Source organism: Mesoplodon densirostris, chromosome X, assembly GCF_025265405.1.
Source record: "Mesoplodon densirostris isolate mMesDen1 chromosome X, mMesDen1 primary haplotype, whole genome shotgun sequence".
Lineage (NCBI taxonomy): Eukaryota > Metazoa > Chordata > Mammalia > Artiodactyla > Ziphiidae > Mesoplodon > Mesoplodon densirostris.
This window is the reverse complement of record NC_082681.1, coordinates 3782939-3804364: the sequence shown is the minus strand read 5'-3', so window position 1 is coordinate 3804364 and position 21426 is coordinate 3782939. Positions and strand designations below refer to the sequence as shown.

Here is a 21426-nt window from a genome sequence, read left to right as displayed (position 1 = left end):
GAGGGCAATATGCTAAGTGAAGTAAGTCAGACTTACTTAAGGGAACGGCAAATAATGCATGATATCACTCATATGTGGAATCTAAAAAATACAACAAACTAGTGAATATATCAAAAAAGAAGCAGACTCAAAGATACAGAGAACAAACTAGTGCTTATCAGTAGGGATGAGGGAGGGGCACTACAGGGATGGAGGACTGGGAGGCACAAACTTTGGGGTGTAAGACGGGCTACAAGGATGTATTGTACAACACGGGGAGTAGAGCCAATATTTGGTAACAACTGTAAATTGAATGTAACCTTTAAAAATTGTATAAAAAATACAAAGTATTGGCATTTAAAACATCTTCTATGAAAAAGAACAACATTTGAAAAATCACTAAAGGAAACAGATGAATTTCCATGTCATCTTAGAAAACAGGAAAACAAAGATGCTACACCGGGTTGCCCCAACTTGCCCGGGCCCTCACTGCTTAGAAGGCTGACCACTCCCTCTTCAAACTCAGAGTGAAGGATCAGCCTCCCTTCCTGCCCCACAGGAGAAGCTGCTGGACGCGGGCCTGGAAGGAGCCTGGCTGCTGCTCTGGCTCAGGCTCCCTGTTCCTCGTCGCTCACACCCTCTGCAGACAGGGATGGGAAGGACCTGGGATCCCATTCACTGACCCTGTGCAGATGCTCCAGGACCTGACACTTGCTGGTCTCCGCGTAGGCCCGGGGACCCCAGAGGAACTCGTAGCGGGCGGGGTCGCTGTGGGGCACCTGCCGGTACTCCACGTAGCCCTCCTGCACCCACACTTTGGTGAGGAGCTCCCTGGGCTCCCCATAGATGTAGTGCTCCCTCCCGGCACACACATCTATCTTGCTAAGTGCTCCCCAGACCACCTCCTCAGGGGCAACAGAGTCGGCCTCCAGGAGGATCAGGCCCAGGAGCAGCACCAGGAGGCCGGTCTTGGGCATGCTCGGCCTGTCACTCAGCATCCCATCGTAGGTGAGGCCCAGGGTGGGGACGAGGACATAGGAGTGATTGCTGGGGTCCACTTCCTTCACGTCGAGGCCAAGGATCAGCCGCATGTCCTCGGAGGCTCGCCTGAAGACCATGGGGAAGTGGTCCTGGTAATCTTTGAGGATGGTCAGCATTTCTGCCTTTGTGGTCGACTCCTTGGTCTGATGCTTGAACAGCAGGAACGCCACCAGTTCATCCACCTTCTGACATAGAGCATGTTGGAGCACATCTTCCTGGTCATGCCAGGTGCTCGGCCCTTCCTCATCTTGGGGGCTGAGGCCGTCGTCTTCACATTGGCTCCATGGAGGGGTGGCCCTGGCAGTGGGGGAGGGGCTCTGGGGGGGACTGGGTTCTCCAGCATCAGCCACCTCCTCCGAGGTGCCCAGGAACAGGTCAGAGTAAGAAGAGGAGGACGAGGGGGATACGGCCTCCTCCCCCTCAGCCCCCAACAGCTGTGCCTCCACCAGGCCCTGGGCCGGGACTGGGGTCTGAAAGTCTGCCTCCGGCTGGCGGAGCTCACTCATCTCGACCAGGGGCATGATGACTGGGGTCGGGCCGCCGACGGGAGTGTGGGCAGGGGCGACAGGTAGGGACCACGGACCTGGGGGAGAGAGGGCGTGTGAGCGGCCTCGGCGGAGAAAGGCACCCCGGGCAGCTCTGACAAGAGTCACTTACAGGTCTCGTCTTCAGGGGTGCCCTCGGGCCTCACAGGGGCGCTCCTCCTGGGCGGCCTGTCCCCTGCCAACCTGAAGAAGGAAGTGAGGGGGCTCCTCAGGGTGCAGCCAGCACGGCCCCAAGTTCTGGGGCTGAACAGGACGGTGGGGTGACTCGGGTGTTGTGGGGTCCCCTCTGTTCTGGGAGGGGGAGCCCCTGGGTACACACTCAGGGCACGCACCTCCCCTTGACTCCTGGCACTGCCTGGGCCTCCTCTGCTCTGTGGCCTGAGGACACGGTCCTCAGACTTGGGCCTTCGCCTCCCGGTTCCTGGAGCCCCTGTAAGAGGGATGGAGGGGGCACCTCTTGTGTAGACTGTGGCACAGCCCTGGGCCCCTCGGTGCTGGTAGGAGGGATGGGCCGGACTCTGTGAGATCCCCCCAGTTCTGAGTTCTCGGGTGGGTGGTCTCCTCGGGGCTGGCTCGTAGTGCTCACCGTTCCCCTTAAGGGCCTGGACTCTCCCCTTTGTGGGCCTGAGGGGAAACTCAGAACAAGACCCCGGGTCTGAACAGAAAGCAGTGAGGGGGCCCCACATGTGGCCGCACCTGTCCAGGGCCTCCCGAGGGTCCTAGGATGGGGACGTTCTGGGTCCTCACCTCCTCCTCACATCCTGCCTGGCCTCCCAGCACTGACCACAGGGGCAGGTTTCTGTGGAGGCCCCTGTACCAGGGCTGGGGGTCTGCTCAGTCCGCCCTCGGGATCCTGGGAGTCCACCCTCTGCGGACCTGAAGCCTCACCCCTCACACCAAACACCTGACCTCCCGAGGACCCTGAGCCAGAAGTCAGGAAACATCTCATCTGCTGACCGTGCTCTGGCGCCTCCAAGGCCCCCGTGGAAGGGCAAAGCATCCCTCCCTGTGTTGGGGTCTAACGTCCTCAATCCTTGCTTCCTCGCGTGCAGGCTGGACTCTGGGCAGGACCTGGGATTGTCCCGTCTGCCAGTGTGAGTCCCTGCTCCTTCTACCAGGGCGCCAGTCTCTCAGAGGCCCGGACGTCAGGACGTCAGGACAGGCCTACTGTGCTCATCCCGCCCCGGGGCCTCCCACGGCCACCTGCCAGGGCGGGGATCTGGTGGGTCCTTTTTGTCCTCTCTCAGGGTCCCCTCAGTCCTGCCTAAGGGCTCTAACCTTAGTCCACCAGGGACCTGACATTTTACCCTCTGCCCTCATGAGACCCTGCCCCTTATCCCAGGTCCCCAGCTTTTCTGAGGCCCGGATGTCAGGATGTGCTGCTGTGCTCATCCCACCCTATGGCCTCCCAGGGCCAGCTCTGTTCTGGGGTCCAGGCTGCACTCAGTCCTCCCTCAGGGCCCTCACCTTGACTCCACGCAGGACCTGGGATTCTCTCCTGTGCCCGCCTGAGACCCCGCCCCTTATACCCCCTCCCCAGCCTCTCTGAGACCCCGCCCCTTTTAACCCCTCGCCAGGGTCTCTGAGACCCGGATGTCAGGAAGTGCTGCATGGGGTCATCCCACCCTATCGCCTCCCCAGGGCCCCCTCTCTTCTGGGGTCCAGGGTCCGCTCATTCCTCCCTCAGGTTCCTCACCTCGACTCCCGGCAGGTCCTGGGATTCTTCCCTCCGCCCTCTTTAGGCCCCGCCCCTTACACCAGGTCCCCAGTGTCTCTGAGACCTGGAGGCAGAAGTCAAAACTCCTTGCCAAGTGCTCATTCCGTCCCGGGACTGCCCAGGGCTGATGGCAGGGGCGGGGATCAATGGCGTCCCCTCTGTCCTCCTTCAGAGTCCTCAGCTCGAGCCCTGGCAGGTCCGGGGACGCCCCCTGTGTTCACCCGAGGCCGGACCCTCACACCAAGGCTTTCACTGTCCCGAGACCCCCAGGGGGAATCTATGCACAACACATCAGGCCACCAAGCCCAGGGCTTCTCAGGGCTGAGATGATCCCGCGGGGGTCCCTCAGTGCTCCCTCGACTCCTCACCTTGACTCTCCGCTGGCGCCCCCTCATGAACAGACATCTGAGTGCCTCTCTCGCCTCCGAGCACCCTCAGCACCAGGGGCTCTCAGCTCTCGCACCCCAGACGCAGAGCCCACCCCTCGTGCCCCCGCCCACCCGGGAGCCCGAGCCCCATTCGTGCCACGAGCGTCCTCCCCCCCACCCCACGCCCCGCCCCGCCCCGCCCCGGCGGGAGCTCCCCTAACAACTACCGAACCCGCGCCCGGGAGTCCTCCCCATCGACCCCCGCCTCAGCCAGGAGTACCTCCCCCTTCCTCCCGCCACACGCAGCAGCCGTTAGCCCTCCCCTCCCTTGTCAGCCCGTGGGGCGGGGGCCCGCCCATCCCATCCTCCCCACCCCCACAGCCAGTCGTCCTCTCCTCTGGCCCCCAAAGCCGGACCCACCCATCCAGCAGGAAGCCCTCTCCTCCGGCCCCCCCACGCTTAGCCATTAGCCCCACCCTCTGCACCCCGACTCGAAAACGCCCCCCACCAGCCACCCCAGCAGCCAGCGGTCCTCCCCTCGGACCCGAACACAGGGGGACCCTTCCCTCAGCCCCCCTTCAACCCGCTGCCCTCCGCCGCCGCTCCCCCACTCCCAACCGAGCAGCCCGTAGCCCTCCCCCCACCTCCACTCCTTCCCAGGGCCCCCGGTACCTGTGGAGTCCAGCCCCCGGCAAAGCCCCCGCCTGTCTCCTGACTTGCTCTGACTCTGTGGATGACTCCGGAGTCCTGCTCAGAAGGGGCTGAAGAGCTCGTCTCAGCAGTGCAGCCAGGAACTCTGCAGCTGACGGTCCCAGGCACTCTGTGCGAACGCCACGTGGGTTTCCGGGTGCTCCCGGAAGCTCCAGGGAGATGAGGGAGAAAGTTCTAGACGTCTCTTTACAGAGAAAGTGGTTGGATGACAAGAGCACGTGAGGAGGCGCTTTGCTACGGGAGCAGCAGTAGCCATGCGCACTGAGGGCCTGAGGTCCCAAGGTTTGGCGCCTCAGGAAGCAAAAGACACGCCCATTGGCCTTCCACCAATAGGAAGGCCTCCCTGCAAGGCTGTGGAGTTGGGGGAGCAAACTTGGCGATGCAGAGCCCGTTGTGGCAAATAACTCAATTTGTCTTTACAGGTGGTTTTCTACTGTGACTGATAATGTCATAAACCTATTCTGATTTCTTTTGTTTTTTTTAGTTTTTGAATTTTATTTTATGTAATTTTTTATACAGCAGGTTCTTATTAGTTACCCATTTTGTACATAAAATTGTACATTTGTGAATCCCAATCTCCCAACTCATCACACCACCACCACCCCCGCCCCCACCATTTTCCCACCTTGGTGTCCATATGTCTGTGCTCTACATCTGTGTCTCTGTTTCTGCCCTGCAAACCGGTTCATCTGTACCATTTTTCTAGGTTCCACACATATGCATTAATATACGATATTTGTTTTTCTCTCTCTGACTTCCTTCACTCTGTATGACAGTCTCTAGATCCATCCACGTCTCTACAAACGACCCATTTCGTTCCTCTGTACAGCTGAGTAATAAAGCAATAGTAATAAAGCTCTTCTTTATATGGACTGATTTCTTGTCTAGTTGTATCAACTAGCCATCTTCTCACATGGCACAAGAGGATGAGGCAGCTGTCTGGGGTCTCTTTTATAAGGGAGCTAATCTCATCCATGAGGGCTCCCCCAGCATGGGCTAATCACTTCCCAGCGCCCCACCTCCAAATCCCATCCCTTTGGGGGTTAGAATTTCACAGGTGAATGAGGGGGAGAGGATTACAAATATTCAGTCCGTAGCACTGTCAGTCCAACTATTGTTGCTCCTATGTTCCCTTTTTCCTGCTGAGATAATCAAGTTTTTCATTTACATTTTAACTTCTCTACTGCCTTTTCAGGCAATTATCAGTTTTCGCTAAAACTTTACAATTCACCTATGAAATGGAAGAAGAACCCTCACCATGTCTGGGTCTGCAAAGTGCCTAGCCTACCCTCTCACTGGAGAGGTGTCCCACAGGTGCTGAGCAGGAATCCGACTCTGGACCCCCACCCTCACCCGCAGCAATCCTTTCCCTCCATTGCCCACTGCGGAGGCCACACTCAGCTGAAACGTTCCGAGAAATTTATTAAAGAGAAACATTGACTGAAACCATTGAACGGAGGGCATGATAACACAGAGAGGAACTTCTAACGGCCACCGGACCCCACGGGTTCCCCCCCCCGGGGTCCCCAACAAGGTGCCTCCGCTACACCCCACCCATCGGCCCTCCATCCCGCCCCCAGTCTCCCTTCCTGAGGGCCCCACATGTGGCCTCTCTCCAGGACGATGTGTGCTGGCAATGCCTGCTCCCCTCAGGGAAGCCCCTCCCCCTATGGCCCACATGCCTGGGGCCTGGCCCTGCCCTGTGGTGGGCACAGGACAGTCCCACAGCAGGGCACGCACCACTGAGCCGACGACGTGGTGTCCCGAAGAACAACCCGGTGGCCATGAATTGTACTGGTAATTACTTTCACATTTCCAAGTAAACTCCTATTGCAATGCTGTGTTATCTAGGTTGGGATCACAAACTATGAAGGAGTGTTTCCCAGTTGATTTTACAAATACCAAAATTCAGCCTTGTATTGGATCAGTACAAATATATGTGGTCAATACCATTCACAAACGTAGAAACTGAAGCTTATTAAATACTATTATTAATATACAGAAATCAGTTGCCTTTGTATACACTAAAAACAAAGTATCAGAGAAATTAAGGAAACTATCTCATTTACCATTGCATCACAATGATAGAATACCTAGGAATAAACCTACCTAAGGAGGCAAAAGACCTGTACACTGAAAAGTATAACAGTGGTGAAAGAAACTGAAGACAACACAAACAGATGGAAAGATAACATTGCATTCTTGAATTGGAAGCATCAGTAGTGTTAAAATGACCATACTACTCAAGTCAACCTACAGAACTGCAATCAATGCAATTCCTATGAAAATACTCTTGGCATTTTACACAGAATTTGAACAAATAATTTTAAATTTTCTATGGAAACACAAAAGACCCTGAAGAGCCAAAACAATCTTGAGAAAGAACAACAGAGCTGGAGGAATCATACTCCCTGGTTTCACACTACAGTATAAAGCTACAGTAATCAAAGCAGTATGGTACTGGCACAAAAACAGACAAATAGATCAATGGAACAGGATAGAAAGCAAAGAAATAAACCCACGCACCTATGGTCAATTAATCTACAACAAACTAGGCAGGAATACAGTAGACACTGGAGAAAAGACAGTCTCTTCAATAAGTGGTGCTGAGAGAACTGAACAGCTACATGTAAAAGAATGAAATTAGACCATTGTCCAACAGCATAAACAAAAATAAATGCAAAATAGGGTAAAGGCCTAAATGTAAGACCGGATACTATAAAACTCCTAGAGGGAAACACAGGCAGAACACTCTTTGACATAAATCACAGCAATATGTTTTTGGATCTATCTCCTAAGGAAAAGAAGTAAAAGGAAAAATAAACAAATGGGACCTAACTAAACTTAAAAGCTTTTTTGCACAACAAAGGAAACCACTGACAAAACTAAAAGACAACCTACTGAATGGGAGAAAAGATTTGCAGCTGAAGTGACTGACAAAGGATTAATATCCAATATATATAAACAGCTCATACAACTCAACATCAAGAAAACAAACAACCCAATTACAAACATGGGCAGAAGAACTGAATAGACATTTTTTCAAGGAGGAAATGCAGATGGCCAACAGGCACATGAAATGATCCTCCACATCACTAATCATCAGGCAACTGCAAGTCAAATCCACAAAGAGATATCACCTCACACCTAGTCAGAATGGCTATCATGGAAAAGAACACAAATAACAAATGTAGGTGAGGATGTGGAGAAAAGGGAACCCTTGTACGCTGTTGGGAGAATGTAGATTGGTGCAGCCACTGGGGAAAACAGCATAGAGGTTTCTCAAAAAACTAAAAACAGAACTACCATAGGATCCTGCAATTCCACTCCTGGGTATATATCCCCTCAAAACCCCACTAACTCGAAAAGATCCATGCACCCCAATGCTCATAGAAGCATTATTTACAATTGCAAAGATACGGAAGCTACCTAAGTGTCCATCGACAAATGAATGGATAAAGAACAGGTACTGTATATGTACAATGGACTACTACTCAGCCATAAAAAAGGAACAAACTTTTGCCTTTTGCCTTTTGCAGCAACATGGATGGACTTGGAGGGCAACATGCTAAGTGAAGTAAGTCAGACTTACTTAAGGGAACGGCAAATAATGCACGATATCACTCATATGTGGAATCTAAAAAATACAACAAACTAGTGAATATATCAAAAAAGAAGCAGACTCAAAGATACAGAGAACAAACTAGTGCTTATCAGTAGGGATGAGGGAGGGGCACTACAGGGATGGAGGACTGGGAGGCACAAACTTTGGGGTGTAAGACGGGCTACAAGGATGTATTGTACAACACGGGGAGTAGAGCCAATATTTGGTAACAACTGTAAATTGAATGTAACCTTTAAAAATTGTATAAAAAATACAAAGTATTGGCATTTAAAACATCTTCTATGAAAAAGAACAACATTTGAAAAATCACTAAAGGAAACAGATGAATTTCCATGTCATCTTAGAAAACAGGAAAACAAAGATGCTACACCGGGTTGCCCCAACTTGCCCGGGCCCTCACTGCTTAGAAGGCTGACCACTCCCTCTTCAAACTCAGAGTGAAGGATCAGCCTCCCTTCCTGCCCCACAGGAGAAGCTGCTGGACGCGGGCCTGGAAGGAGCCTGGCTGCTGCTCTGGCTCAGGCTCCCTGTTCCTCGTCGCTCACACCCTCTGCAGACAGGGATGGGAAGGACCTGGGATCCCATTCACTGACCCTGTGCAGATGCTCCAGGACCTGACACTTGCTGGTCTCCGCGTAGGCCCGGGGACCCCAGAGGAACTCGTAGCGGGCGGGGTCGCTGTGGGGCACCTGCCGGTACTCCACGTAGCCCTCCTGCACCCACACTTTGGTGAGGAGCTCCCTGGGCTCCCCATAGATGTAGTGCTCCCTCCCGGCACACACATCTATCTTGCTAAGTGCTCCCCAGACCACCTCCTCAGGGGCAACAGAGTCGGCCTCCAGGAGGATCAGGCCCAGGAGCAGCACCAGGAGGCCGGTCTTGGGCATGCTCGGCCTGTCACTCAGCATCCCATCGTAGGTGAGGCCCAGGGTGGGGACGAGGACATAGGAGTGATTGCTGGGGTCCACTTCCTTCACGTCGAGGCCAAGGATCAGCCGCATGTCCTCGGAGGCTCGCCTGAAGACCATGGGGAAGTGGTCCTGGTAATCTTTGAGGATGGTCAGCATTTCTGCCTTTGTGGTCGACTCCTTGGTCTGATGCTTGAACAGCAGGAACGCCACCAGTTCATCCACCTTCTGACATAGAGCATGTTGGAGCACATCTTCCTGGTCATGCCAGGTGCTCGGCCCTTCCTCATCTTGGGGGCTGAGGCCGTCGTCTTCACATTGGCTCCATGGAGGGGTGGCCCTGGCAGTGGGGGAGGGGCTCTGGGGGGGACTGGGTTCTCCAGCATCAGCCACCTCCTCCGAGGTGCCCAGGAACAGGTCAGAGTAAGAAGAGGAGGACGAGGGGGATACGGCCTCCTCCCCCTCAGCCCCCAACAGCTGTGCCTCCACCAGGCCCTGGGCCGGGACTGGGGTCTGAAAGTCTGCCTCCGGCTGGCGGAGCTCACTCATCTCGACCAGGGGCATGATGACTGGGGTCGGGCCGCCGACGGGAGTGTGGGCAGGGGCGACAGGTAGGGACCACGGACCTGGGGGAGAGAGGGCGTGTGAGCGGCCTCGGCGGAGAAAGGCACCCCGGGCAGCTCTGACAAGAGTCACTTACAGGTCTCGTCTTCAGGGGTGCCCTCGGGCCTCACAGGGGCGCTCCTCCTGGGCGGCCTGTCCCCTGCCAACCTGAAGAAGGAAGTGAGGGGGCTCCTCAGGGTGCAGCCAGCACGGCCCCAAGTTCTGGGGCTGAACAGGACGGTGGGGTGACTCGGGTGTTGTGGGGTCCCCTCTGTTCTGGGAGGGGGAGCCCCTGGGTACACACTCAGGGCACGCACCTCCCCTTGACTCCTGGCACTGCCTGGGCCTCCTCTGCTCTGTGGCCTGAGGACACGGTCCTCAGACTTGGGCCTTCGCCTCCCGGTTCCTGGAGCCCCTGTAAGAGGGATGGAGGGGGCACCTCTTGTGTAGACTGTGGCACAGCCCTGGGCCCCTCGGTGCTGGTAGGAGGGATGGGCCGGACTCTGTGAGATCCCCCCAGTTCTGAGTTCTCGGGTGGGTGGTCTCCTCGGGGCTGGCTCGTAGTGCTCACCGTTCCCCTTAAGGGCCTGGACTCTCCCCTTTGTGGGCCTGAGGGGAAACTCAGAACAAGACCCCGGGTCTGAACAGAAAGCAGTGAGGGGGCCCCACATGTGGCCGCACCTGTCCAGGGCCTCCCGAGGGTCCTAGGATGGGGACGTTCTGGGTCCTCACCTCCTCCTCACATCCTGCCTGGCCTCCCAGCACTGACCACAGGGGCAGGTTTCTGTGGAGGCCCCTGTACCAGGGCTGGGGGTCTGCTCAGTCCGCCCTCGGGATCCTGGGAGTCCACCCTCTGCGGACCTGAAGCCTCACCCCTCACACCAAACACCTGACCTCCCGAGGACCCTGAGCCAGAAGTCAGGAAACATCTCATCTGCTGACCGTGCTCTGGCGCCTCCAAGGCCCCCGTGGAAGGGCAAAGCATCCCTCCCTGTGTTGGGGTCTAACGTCCTCAATCCTTGCTTCCTCGCGTGCAGGCTGGACTCTGGGCAGGACCTGGGATTGTCCCGTCTGCCAGTGTGAGTCCCTGCTCCTTCTACCAGGGCGCCAGTCTCTCAGAGGCCCGGACGTCAGGACGTCAGGACAGGCCTACTGTGCTCATCCCGCCCCGGGGCCTCCCACGGCCACCTGCCAGGGCGGGGATCTGGTGGGTCCTTTTTGTCCTCTCTCAGGGTCCCCTCAGTCCTGCCTAAGGGCTCTAACCTTAGTCCACCAGGGACCTGACATTTTACCCTCTGCCCTCATGAGACCCTGCCCCTTATCCCAGGTCCCCAGCTTTTCTGAGGCCCGGATGTCAGGATGTGCTGCTGTGCTCATCCCACCCTATGGCCTCCCAGGGCCAGCTCTGTTCTGGGGTCCAGGCTGCACTCAGTCCTCCCTCAGGGCCCTCACCTTGACTCCACGCAGGACCTGGGATTCTCTCCTGTGCCCGCCTGAGACCCCGCCCCTTATACCCCCTCCCCAGCCTCTCTGAGACCCCGCCCCTTTTAACCCCTCGCCAGGGTCTCTGAGACCCGGATGTCAGGAAGTGCTGCATGGGGTCATCCCACCCTATCGCCTCCCCAGGGCCCCCTCTCTTCTGGGGTCCAGGGTCCGCTCATTCCTCCCTCAGGTTCCTCACCTCGACTCCCGGCAGGTCCTGGGATTCTTCCCTCCGCCCTCTTTAGGCCCCGCCCCTTACACCAGGTCCCCAGTGTCTCTGAGACCTGGAGGCAGAAGTCAAAACTCCTTGCCAAGTGCTCATTCCGTCCCGGGACTGCCCAGGGCTGATGGCAGGGGCGGGGATCAATGGCGTCCCCTCTGTCCTCCTTCAGAGTCCTCAGCTCGAGCCCTGGCAGGTCCGGGGACGCCCCCTGTGTTCACCCGAGGCCGGACCCTCACACCAAGGCTTTCACTGTCCCGAGACCCCCAGGGGGAATCTATGCACAACACATCAGGCCACCAAGCCCAGGGCTTCTCAGGGCTGAGATGATCCCGCGGGGGTCCCTCAGCGCTCCCTCGACTCCTCACCTTGACTCTCCGCTGGCGCCCCCTCATGAACAGACATCTGAGTGCCTCTCTCGCCTCCGAGCACCCTCAGCACCAGGGGCTCTCAGCTCTCGCACCCCAGACGCAGAGCCCACCCCTCGTGCCCCCGCCCACCCGGGAGCCCGAGCCCCATTCGTGCCACGAGCGTCCTCCCCCCCACCCCACGCCCCGCCCCGCCCCGCCCCGGCGGGAGCTCCCCTAACAACTACCGAACCCGCGCCCGGGAGTCCTCCCCATCGACCCCTGCCTCAGCCAGGAGTACCTCCCCCTTCCTCCCGCCACACGCAGCAGCCGTTAGCCCTCCCCTCCCTTGTCAGCCCGTGGGGCGGGGGCCCGCCCATCCCATCCTCCCCACCCCCACAGCCAGTCGTCCTCTCCTCTGGCCCCCAAAGCCGGACCCACCCGTCCAGCAGGAAGCCCTCTCCTCCGGCCCCCCCACGCTTAGCCATTAGCCCCACCCTCTGCACCCCGACTCGAAAACGCCCCCCACCAGCCACCCCAGCAGCCAGCGGTCCTCCCCTCGGACCCGAACACAGGGGGACCCTTCCCTCAGCCCCGCTTCAACCCGCTGCCCTCCGTCGCCGCTCCCCCACTCCCAACCGAGCAGCCCATAGCCCTCCCCCCACCTCCACTCCTTCCCAGGGCCCCCGGTACCTGTGGAGTCCAGCCCCCGGCAAAGCCCCCGCCTGTCTCCTGACTTGCTCTGACTCTGTGGATGACTCCGGAGTCCTGCTCAGAAGGGGCTGAAGAGCTCGTCTCAGCAGTGCAGCCAGGAACTCTGCAGCTGACGGTCCCAGGCACTCTGTGCGAACGCCACGTGGGTTTCCGGGTGCTCCCGGAAGCTCCAGGGAGATGAGGGAGAAAGTTCTAGACGTCTCTTTACAGAGAAAGTGGTTGGATGACAAGAGCACGTGAGGAGGCGCTTTGCTACGGGAGCAGCAGTAGCCATGCGCACTGAGGGCCTGAGGTCCCAAGGTTTGGCGCCTCAGGAAGCAAAAGACACGCCCATTGGCCTTCCACCAATAGGAAGGCCTCCCTGCAAGGCTGTGGAGTTGGGGGAGCAAACTTGGCGATGCAGAGCCCGTTGTGGCAAATAACTCAATTTGTCTTTACAGGTGGTTTTCTACTGTGACTGATAATGTCATAAACCTATTCTGATTTCTTTTGTTTTTTTTAGTTTTTGAATTTTATTTTATGTAATTTTTTATACAGCAGGTTCTTATTAGTTACCCATTTTGTACATAAAATTGTACATTTGTGAATCCCAATCTCCCAACTCATCACACCACCACCACCCCCGCCCCCACCATTTTCCCACCTTGGTGTCCATATGTCTGTGCTCTACATCTGTGTCTCTGTTTCTGCCCTGCAAACCGGTTCATCTGTACCATTTTTCTAGGTTCCACACATATGCATTAATATACGATATTTGTTTTTCTCTCTCTGACTTCCTTCACTCTGTATGACAGTCTCTAGATCCATCCACGTCTCTACAGACGACCCATTTCATTCCTCTGTACAGCTGAGTAATAAAGCAATAGTAATAAAGCTCTTCTTTATATGGATTGATTTCTTGCCTAGTTGTATCAACTAGCCACCTTCTCACATGGCACAAGAGGATGAGGCAGCTGTCTGGAGTCTCTTTTATAAGGGAGCTAATCTCATCCATGAGGGCTCCCCCAGCATGGGCTAATCACTTCCCAGCGCCCCACCTCCAAATCCCATCCCTTTGGGGGTTAGAATTTCACAGGTGAATGAGGGGGAGAGGATTACAAATATTCAGTCCGTAGCACTGTCAGTCCAACTATTGTTGCTCCTATGTTCCCTTTTTCCTGCTGAGATAATCAAGTTTTTCATTTACATTTTAACTTCTCTACTGCCTTTTCAGGCAATTATCAGTTTTCGCTAAAACTTTACAATTCACCTATGAAATGGAAGAAGAACCCTCACCATGTCTGGGTCTGCAAAGTGCCTAGCCTACCCTCTCACTGGAGAGGTGTCCCACGGGTGCTGAGCAGGAATCCGACTCTGGACCCCCACCCTCGCCCGCAGCAGCCCTTTCCCTCCATTGCCCACAGCAGAGGCCACACTCAGCTGAAACTTTCAGGGAACAGAGGGCTTGATAATACAGAGAGGAAGTTCTAACAGCCCCACGCCCAGGGTCCTCAACAAGATGCCTCCGCTACACCCCACCCGATCTCCCTCCATCCCCCCACAGTCTCCCTTCCTGAGGGCCCCATTGGGTGGCCTCTCACCAGGAAGATGGGCACCGGCAATGCCTGCTCCCTCCAGGGCAGACCCTCCATTTCTGGCCCACATGCCCGGGGTCTGGCCCCACCCTATGGCGGGCACAGGACAGTCCCACAGCAGGGCGTGCGCCACCGAGCCGAGGACGTGGAGTCCCGAGGAACAACGGGGTGAGCCAGCAGAACACAAGCCCTGGGGGGCCTCCCGCAGACCTCCTGCAGCCGCGGTCCAGGTCTTCATTCCCAAGGTCCCACGTGGGCTCCCAGGTCCTGGGGTGGGCGCTGGCTGTGACCGCGTCCATGCCGTCCTCCCCGCCGGCTCTTGAGACTGGGCTCGGGGTCTCTGCCCTGGGGCCGGGGTGGGGCGAACTGTTCAGAGGAGAACACACGCACACTTCCACAACAACAAGCAGCACTGGGCCTGAATGTTCGCCCAGAAAGCACACGTTGAGCTCACGACACTGGCCCACAGAGACTAGAGCCTTGGCTGGCACGTGGCGCACCTCAGGGCTCTGGGGGGGGGGGACGATGGCTAGTGTGTGTGCGGTGGGGGGAGGGGAGCGGTGGCTGGGGGTTTCCTTGGCACCTGGGTCCCTCTGGCGCCTACAGGGACACATTTTGCTTGCCAGTTCAGGGAGAAACCTGCCCCAGGGGGTGATGAATAGGGGTCCCCTCTCAGGAGGGATGCCCATGCACTTTGAGGTGGCCCGTAACTCCTCCAAGCCAGTGTGGGTGGCAGCCATCTGTAGGTGCCCCTCACCTAGGTGAGAGCTGGCCACTCAGGACTGGTCCCAGGCCGGCTGCCTAAGCTGGCAGGCTTTGGGTGAGGACTGGATGTGGTGCTGCCATAGCCATGCAGGGGGGCATCTCCCTACCTAGTTTGGTGTCAAACATGGTCATCTTGGTCACTTGGCAGGTCTGAAGGTGGTGGCCAGGGCCCCTTGGGGATGGTTGGGGGGATGCCCAGGGGCTTGGTCTGGGCTGATCTGGGCTGGGCTGGCCCTTCACTCCACCCTGCTCCCCATGTGGGGCCAGGAGGCTGCCTGGCCTGGCCTCCCCCTGCCTCCGGGCCTGGGGGCCCCCCGGGGCCTGCTGAGCCTATTGGCTGGATGAGGACTTGGGGTTGCTTCTCTCCACAGCCCCGTCCTCATTTCCTGGCTCGCCTGGGATGGGCTTGAGCCCCTCCTTGGGCTCCTAGCCAGGACCTCCTTGGCCCTCCAGGGAAGTACTGCCCATACGGGGAGAGGTGTGGCCTCCGGGTGCCTCTGAGGGTCCTGCCTGACCTGGGCACGCAGGTGTGGGGTCCTTGTCATCGACGTGCACCTCCCCCTGCTCCTCCTCCACACTGTCATCCTCTGCTGTAGCTCTGCCTCCGGCATCAGCCTGGGCATTGGCCCAGGCAGCAGCCCCTTCCTCTGCCTGGGCTCTCTTGCTCCTGGCTAGACTGGCCTCCCATGCCTCAGACTCTCAAACAATCCTTAGCATCTCCATGAAACTTGGAGACCTCCCAACCATTCTCAGCTTGCTCAGTCCTTCATCCAGGGGCTCAGTGTGGTTGGCCCCAGTGAGCATCTGCCTCAGGTGCACATGGTCAGCTGAGGCTCTGGTCAGGGCCCCTTTCCTGATGGCTTTGTGCAGCAGGACTTCCATCTGCAACACAAAAGCAGAGAGGCACTCGCCTACTACTGTTGAGCAGTCAAACACTTTACCCGATGGTCGCCTGGGACTCGTTGTCTCCAAACACCTGGATCAAAGCCGCCAGGCAGTCCTGCGCAGTCCTGACAGGGTTCTCCACCAGAATCCTGTGCACAAACTGCAGGGCCATCCCTCAGAGGCCTTCCATTAGCCTCCTCCTCCTCTCCCTTTCCGAAACCCCATGCCACACACGCAGCATGTCAGAGGTATGGTCTAGCCAGGCCTCAAAGGACTCCTCCTCGGGGGCCAGCTGGCCCCTCCCAGAAAACACGCCCAGGCACTGGTACCGCAGGGTCTCCACCCAAGGCTGGACCGCCTGACTGATGGATGGGAGCCAGCACACCCTGCGCAGCCCCAGCCCCAGCCCCAGGGCGCCGGCCACACTCTCCACCGTCTGCCCCTGTTGCCACAGGAAGTGGAACGCGCAACCTAGAAACTCCTCTCCTGAGCATCGGGGCACAAAGACCATGTTCCAGGGACCCCTAGTGCTTGGGATTTCCCTGGGGACCAAAGCATACTCGACTTTCCGGTCAAGCTCAACAAGGGCCGCAGTGGCATTATCCTCCTCTCGAAACACTTTGCCCAGCATGGTAAAGTGGCCCACTGGCCACAGGGCAGCCTCCAGGGACTCTTGGAGTTCGGCTTCATCACAGTCTTCCAGGATGCCCAGGATGAGCAGGCCCCGGTGAGCGCTGACGCCCATCCACCTGCACCAGTCCTTCAGCATCGTCACTGCCATCGCCCGCAGTTTCCTCCGGTGCAGGGCTAATGCTAGGGGTAGGAAACTTTTCCCGGTGCAGACCAGGGTGGCTGGCCCTGGGGGGTGGGGGAACGGGGATGAATTGGGGAGGGGGTCTAGGACTCAGAGAGATCCGCCCAGGTCTCCACAGCCTGTGAACACGAACAGGACAAGAGCGAGGTTAAGACCGACCCGTCCCCCCCACCTCACCCCACCCGCACCACGTGTTGCCCCTCCTCTCCCCCGTGCTGCCTCTGCGGTCCAGGCATGACCCCCGCCCCGCTCTCCACCTGCCCGCAGGGGCCACAGCCCGCTCCCCACACCGCCCCCGGCACCGCAGGCTGCCGCTGTCCTGCTGGGGCTAGCGGAGAGTGGCGGGATCTCCCGGAGCCAAGCGCACCCTCCCCGGGCCGAGGGCACGCCCCCCCCCCGGGTCTGGTACCTTCTTCGGGTCGGGGTCTTTCCTGGCCGAGGTCCCAGCAGGAGGGGCGCAGGGCTGCGCTGAGCGGCGGCGGGGTTGGGCGCCCCTCTTTCCCCGGCTCTCTCTCTCTCTCCCTGTCCCTGTCCCTCTCTCAGCGCTGCACGTGGGCCAGCGCTCCAGCGCCTGCCTGCCCGCCACCGCTCACTGCAGTGCGGACACGGGGCGGGGGCGCAGTGGTAGCCAAGAGCGGACCCTCCGCGTCGCCCCAGCGATGGCCGGGGCATTGGCGCGCGCGGGCCACGCGGCCGGGCTGTCGCCACCGCCGCGAACACCCGGGGACCGCGGGTGACGTCACCTGTTCCTTCCCCCGCCCCTGACTGGGCGCCGGCACAGGTGGGGACCCTCAGGGTCCGGGGGTCGGCGCCCCCACCCGGGACCCAGTCCAGTCTCCCGCCCCTCACGGAACGATCCCTTGGGGCGCCGGCGTGGGGAGGGCTGCACACCCCCGGGTGCCCGCCAGAGAGCAGCTGGATGGCCCCGAGGTGCGCCCGCGGACGCTGCGTTCCGACCAGGAATGGGGAGCAGGGACGTGGGGGTGGCCCTCTGGGGCTCCTTTACCAGTTCTCCCCTGCCCCGTCCCCTCCCAGGACTGGTCCTGTCCCCAGGCTAGGCGAGGAGCACCTCGCCCAGCCCAGGTGTGATTCCTCAGAGTAGATGCCACAGGCACACACAGGCGTTCATACACACGCCGCCCCATCGGAGGGTCTGCGGTCCACACGCTGCCCTCCCCACTCGCCCGGGAGGCCGGGAGCCGCAGGCTTCGGCCGCTGTGGGTGCATGACGGGCCAAGGCACTCCATCACCCCGGTGCCAGTAGCCAGTCCCAAGGAAGGTGTCACGGTTTTGCTCGCTGCCAAGTTCAAATCCCAATAGTGGGCTTCTGCTACTTAGAGCTCAACTCCTAGCGCCTGTCTTACTCTGTTTCCTTGGGCAAGTCTTTGCCCCTTCTCCGCACCTTAGCAGAAGGACAGAATTGGGGTCTCCACCCGAGAGTGTGTACCAGAGAGCTGCTGTGCTGGGAGTTGGGTTCTCAATATGTGCCTTGCCCTCACCAGCCTAACGGGCTCTGGGACATTGCTCTCTTGGCCCCTCAGGGCAGCATGGGTGTTGCACCTCCCCAGAGACCTCCGGCTCTCTGGCCCTGAGTCAGCCTTCTTCCCTAGGTCCTTCCCCTTTCCTTTGCCACCTGGGCTAGATGGTGCACCAGGGCAGTGCTGCCTCTGCTGGAAACAAAGCTCAAGTCCCTGTGGGTCTCGCCACCCTGCACCTGTCCCTTCATGGGAGTCTGGGGCCATGCAGACAACCTCTCCACTGGTCAGGTGGCAGGGAGGTACTCTAGGGGTCACACCTCCAGATGCTGTTGCTGCCCCTCCCCCCTTCTCTTTCCTTGCCTGGCATCCAGCCAGCCATCTTCTTCTGCGTTTTGCTTTTCCTACTCAAGGTTCACTGGTCAAGACTTCTCCTAGTGTCCAGCTCCTGGTTGAATCACAGCCCTGGTTTATTTGTGCATGACCCCAAGGATGGGCATTCAGGCTGTTCCTAGTCTTTGCCTGTTACAGACACTGCTGCCACCAGCACCCTGCACATGCCTGTCTGAGCTGCTGTCAGCTCAGAGGTGGTTTTGCTGCGACTTGGGCTGTGCCCATGACCGGGCGTTGCTAATCCGTTACCTCCCATGAGCGGCTGAACCCATGTTCACTCCTACCAGCAGTGTGGGAGCAGTCCTGTGGACCCCACAGCCTGAGCAGCCTTGGGTCTTGTCCAGCCTTGACCGTTTGCCTGCCCCACAAGGAAAAGCAGCGCCTCATTACTGTATACCTTGCCTTTCTCCGGTTGGCAGTGAGAGCGTGTATCTTCTCAGAAGTTTGCCAACCATCCCCGGGTGCTCTTCTGTGAATTGCATTTGCTCATTTCCTCCCCACCACTGAGAAGCGTTGTTGGCCTGTTTCTGGGAGAAAGTCCCTGGCATCTAGGTCGAAGGCACCCTCATTTGTTTTACACTCACCCATCGCCCGGAAGCAGGCCGCATTGGAGTTGGCCTTATAGCTGGACCTTGGCTTGCCCACGTGGCCTTACTCTCCCAGCTTTCCTATCTCGCAGGTGGTAAGTGCTGGGTAAACGAAGAAACACGGGTGTTCTGTCAGAAACCATCTTTCCCAGTTGGCCTCATGTGTGCATGCACTCCCTGCCCTCCCACTGCTGAGGGCCAAGACTGCCTGCTCTAATGCAGGCAAACTGCTGCTCTTAACACTCGCCGTGAGAATTTCTGTCTAGGGAACCTCGGCCCCAGTCCTGTCACAGTTTCCACCCCACATTGTCCTCCTTCTTGGTTTCTGCTATGATTTGTCTGGGGTCCTTCCTCAGAGAAGGTGCTCCCATGGGAACAGATGTGGGACCCTTGCTACCAACTGGCCAGCTGGCCTGCAAGCAGACTGTTGACTAATTTCCCCTCTTTTCAGCCTCCTCTCTTCCTATTCTCCCTCCTTCCATACGTACTGACTCCAGTTCCAGGACTCTCCTCCGGCTCTGCCTCCGGCCACCAGCTCCCCGCTCTGCCAGGGCTGGGCTGTGATGCCTTGACTGCCTTTACTTTATCACCTCTCAGCCTTCATTTGGCTCAACCTCCTAACACAGTGGACCATCCTACCTTCTCAAAACACTTTCCTTTGTCTCTTGGCTTCTGTCACCCCCTGTTCTGTCTCTGGGCAGGACCTCTTCCCTGAGCTCCGCATGTGTTCATCAAACTAACTGCCCACTTGGATGCCCAAGGGGAACTTCAGAATGAAGATGTCCAGACTGGAGCACTTTATCCCCCTCAACACGCTTGCTTCTTCCCCAGGCTTCCCCAAGGGCTCTGCCTTCTACCCGGTTGCTCAAGCAAAGATGCCAGGATTCTTCCTCCCCAATCTAAGCCATCATCAGATTTTAGTGACTCTAGTCAGTGAGTGCTGCCCCTGTCCACATCTCCACGGCCCCTGGCCCTGTCTACTCCTCTCCCTTCTTCCATTCTGGTCCCTTTCTCTACTTCACTCCCACTCACGTGGCAGCTGGGGCAAACTCTTTGCAACACCACCAGACCCCACTCCTCCCCGGTGACATGTCCTCCCTGTGGCTCCCCATCTCTTTAGAGTAAACTCCAAAGTCCTCTCCCTGGTCAGCAGCTCCCCCGCCCCCCACCGGGAGCTGGCCTCCTCCTAGGCTCCTCTTCCCATGCCACCTATCTCCAGCCCCCTCACCACACTCCTGCTGCAATGGACTTCTCGGCTGGCCCCAGAGCACACCGAGCTCATTCCCACCTGTGGCCTTTGCCTTGCTTCCTCCTCTGTGTGGGAGAAGCCGCCTCCACTCATATTCGCATTAGCAGCATTGCCTTATGTGTCATCATGTAGTAGATGCTGGTTGGGGTCTTTGCTATGGGCATCAGGGTGACAGGGGTGGGGATGAGTTCCTGTGGCCACGCTTACATTTAAGAGTCCCCTGTGACACCCAGGTAGATACACATTTTACCCCCTTCCTTCCTCCTCCTCCCTTCACCACCAGCACCCCCCAACTCGGGGCCCCGAGGGCAGACCGCTGGGCTCTCTGATGCAGGTAAAGGACTTGTCATTATGCCACTGGCTTGGTTCAACCTCCGGGGTCTTCTGTCTTTTGGCTTGGTCCCCCTGATTGCCAGCACCGGGCCCTGCACAGAGCCAGTGCCCAGCGGATGTTGACCAGGGGAGGAATAGACACAGAAGCACTTTGCTGTGAGGTGGTGTGGACAGGCTTCATTCCAGATTCACACAGGCTCCGGGCCACTAGGTGACAGGGTGCTCCCATAACTTACCCCCTCCACCACACGCCTTACTGTTGGGAATGAAGTCCAGGGGACGGCCAGCCTACCTAAGCTCATAGAAGCCCGGCAAGCGTGGCAGCAGAGAGGGTCTCAGTGTTTCTTTCCACTTGGCCGCCTCCCAGCTGGGTGACCTGGGAGATGTCCCTCAGCCTCTGAGGGTTGAGTGGGAGAGTCGTCAGCTCACAACCCGGGAAGGGCTTCTCTGCCCCGCAACTGCCGGGGGACCAAGCTCTGCGCAGCTCGACGAGCCCCTCTTGTCTCCTCTAGGGGGAGCCTGGAGCTCTCCCCTACCTTCTTACCAGGCAGTTCCCACCCACACTTCCTAAATTTTGGCCTCAGACCAGCTCCCCACCAGCTGCAGCCTGCTCTGACTGCTCAATGGCCCTCTTCCTCCGCCCCCACCTCTGGGGGCTCCCATCCCTGCCCCAAACCCTCCACAGGCTCTTGGGCAGCCAAGCAGGCCCCCTCCTCCCCTTTGTGAACCTGCCATTCCCTCACTGGCCACTCCTACTTGGGGGACAGCTTCTTCCTGGCTGCCAGCAGCCTCCGCGTCCACCTGCCCACGGAAACCTGGCAGGTGCAGTTGGCTCCTTTCGGGTGGCGTGGTCCTTCTGAGCGCCACCCCAACACGGTACTCGTGCTTCTCTGACTTGAGGGTCCTAATGGGCTGGGTAAGTGTCAGCAAGTCTCTGAGAGGTCCTTCGCAGACCTGGTTGCTTGCAGCATGTTCCATAATGTGGCCACAGCAGTCTCTCTGGGGGAGCTAGCTGGGTGGCAGTGGGCTCAGTACAGGTGTGGGACTCAGGCCATGGCCTGATAAGTGGCCAGCCTCTCTCTGCCTCGTGT

The 21426-nt window shown here is 58.1% G+C and overlaps 3 protein-coding genes across 3 annotated transcripts; all 3 read right to left on the bottom strand.

Annotated features, from left to right (window-relative positions):
- Positions 1–587: 587 nt before the first annotated feature.
- Positions 588–1526, bottom strand: LOC132482518 (melanoma-associated antigen 10-like). The gene is made up of 2 exons (XM_060087838.1): positions 1393–1526; positions 588–1275 (listed from the first exon to the last, which is right to left on the bottom strand). The coding sequence occupies exons 1-2, from the start codon at positions 1524–1526 to the stop codon at positions 588–590; spliced, it is 822 nt and encodes a 273-aa protein (XP_059943821.1).
- A 6978-nt stretch (positions 1527–8504) lies between these two features.
- Positions 8505–9443, bottom strand: LOC132482519 (melanoma-associated antigen 10-like). The gene is made up of 2 exons (XM_060087839.1): positions 9310–9443; positions 8505–9192 (listed from the first exon to the last, which is right to left on the bottom strand). The coding sequence occupies exons 1-2, from the start codon at positions 9441–9443 to the stop codon at positions 8505–8507; spliced, it is 822 nt and encodes a 273-aa protein (XP_059943822.1).
- A 5582-nt stretch (positions 9444–15025) lies between these two features.
- On the bottom strand, positions 15026–16265 carry PNMA6A (PNMA family member 6A). The gene is given in 3 exon segments (XM_060087945.1): positions 15026–15516; positions 15519–15545; positions 15548–16265. Coding segments are annotated over 3 exon segments (1236 nt in total).
- Positions 16266–21426: the final 5161 nt, after the last annotated feature.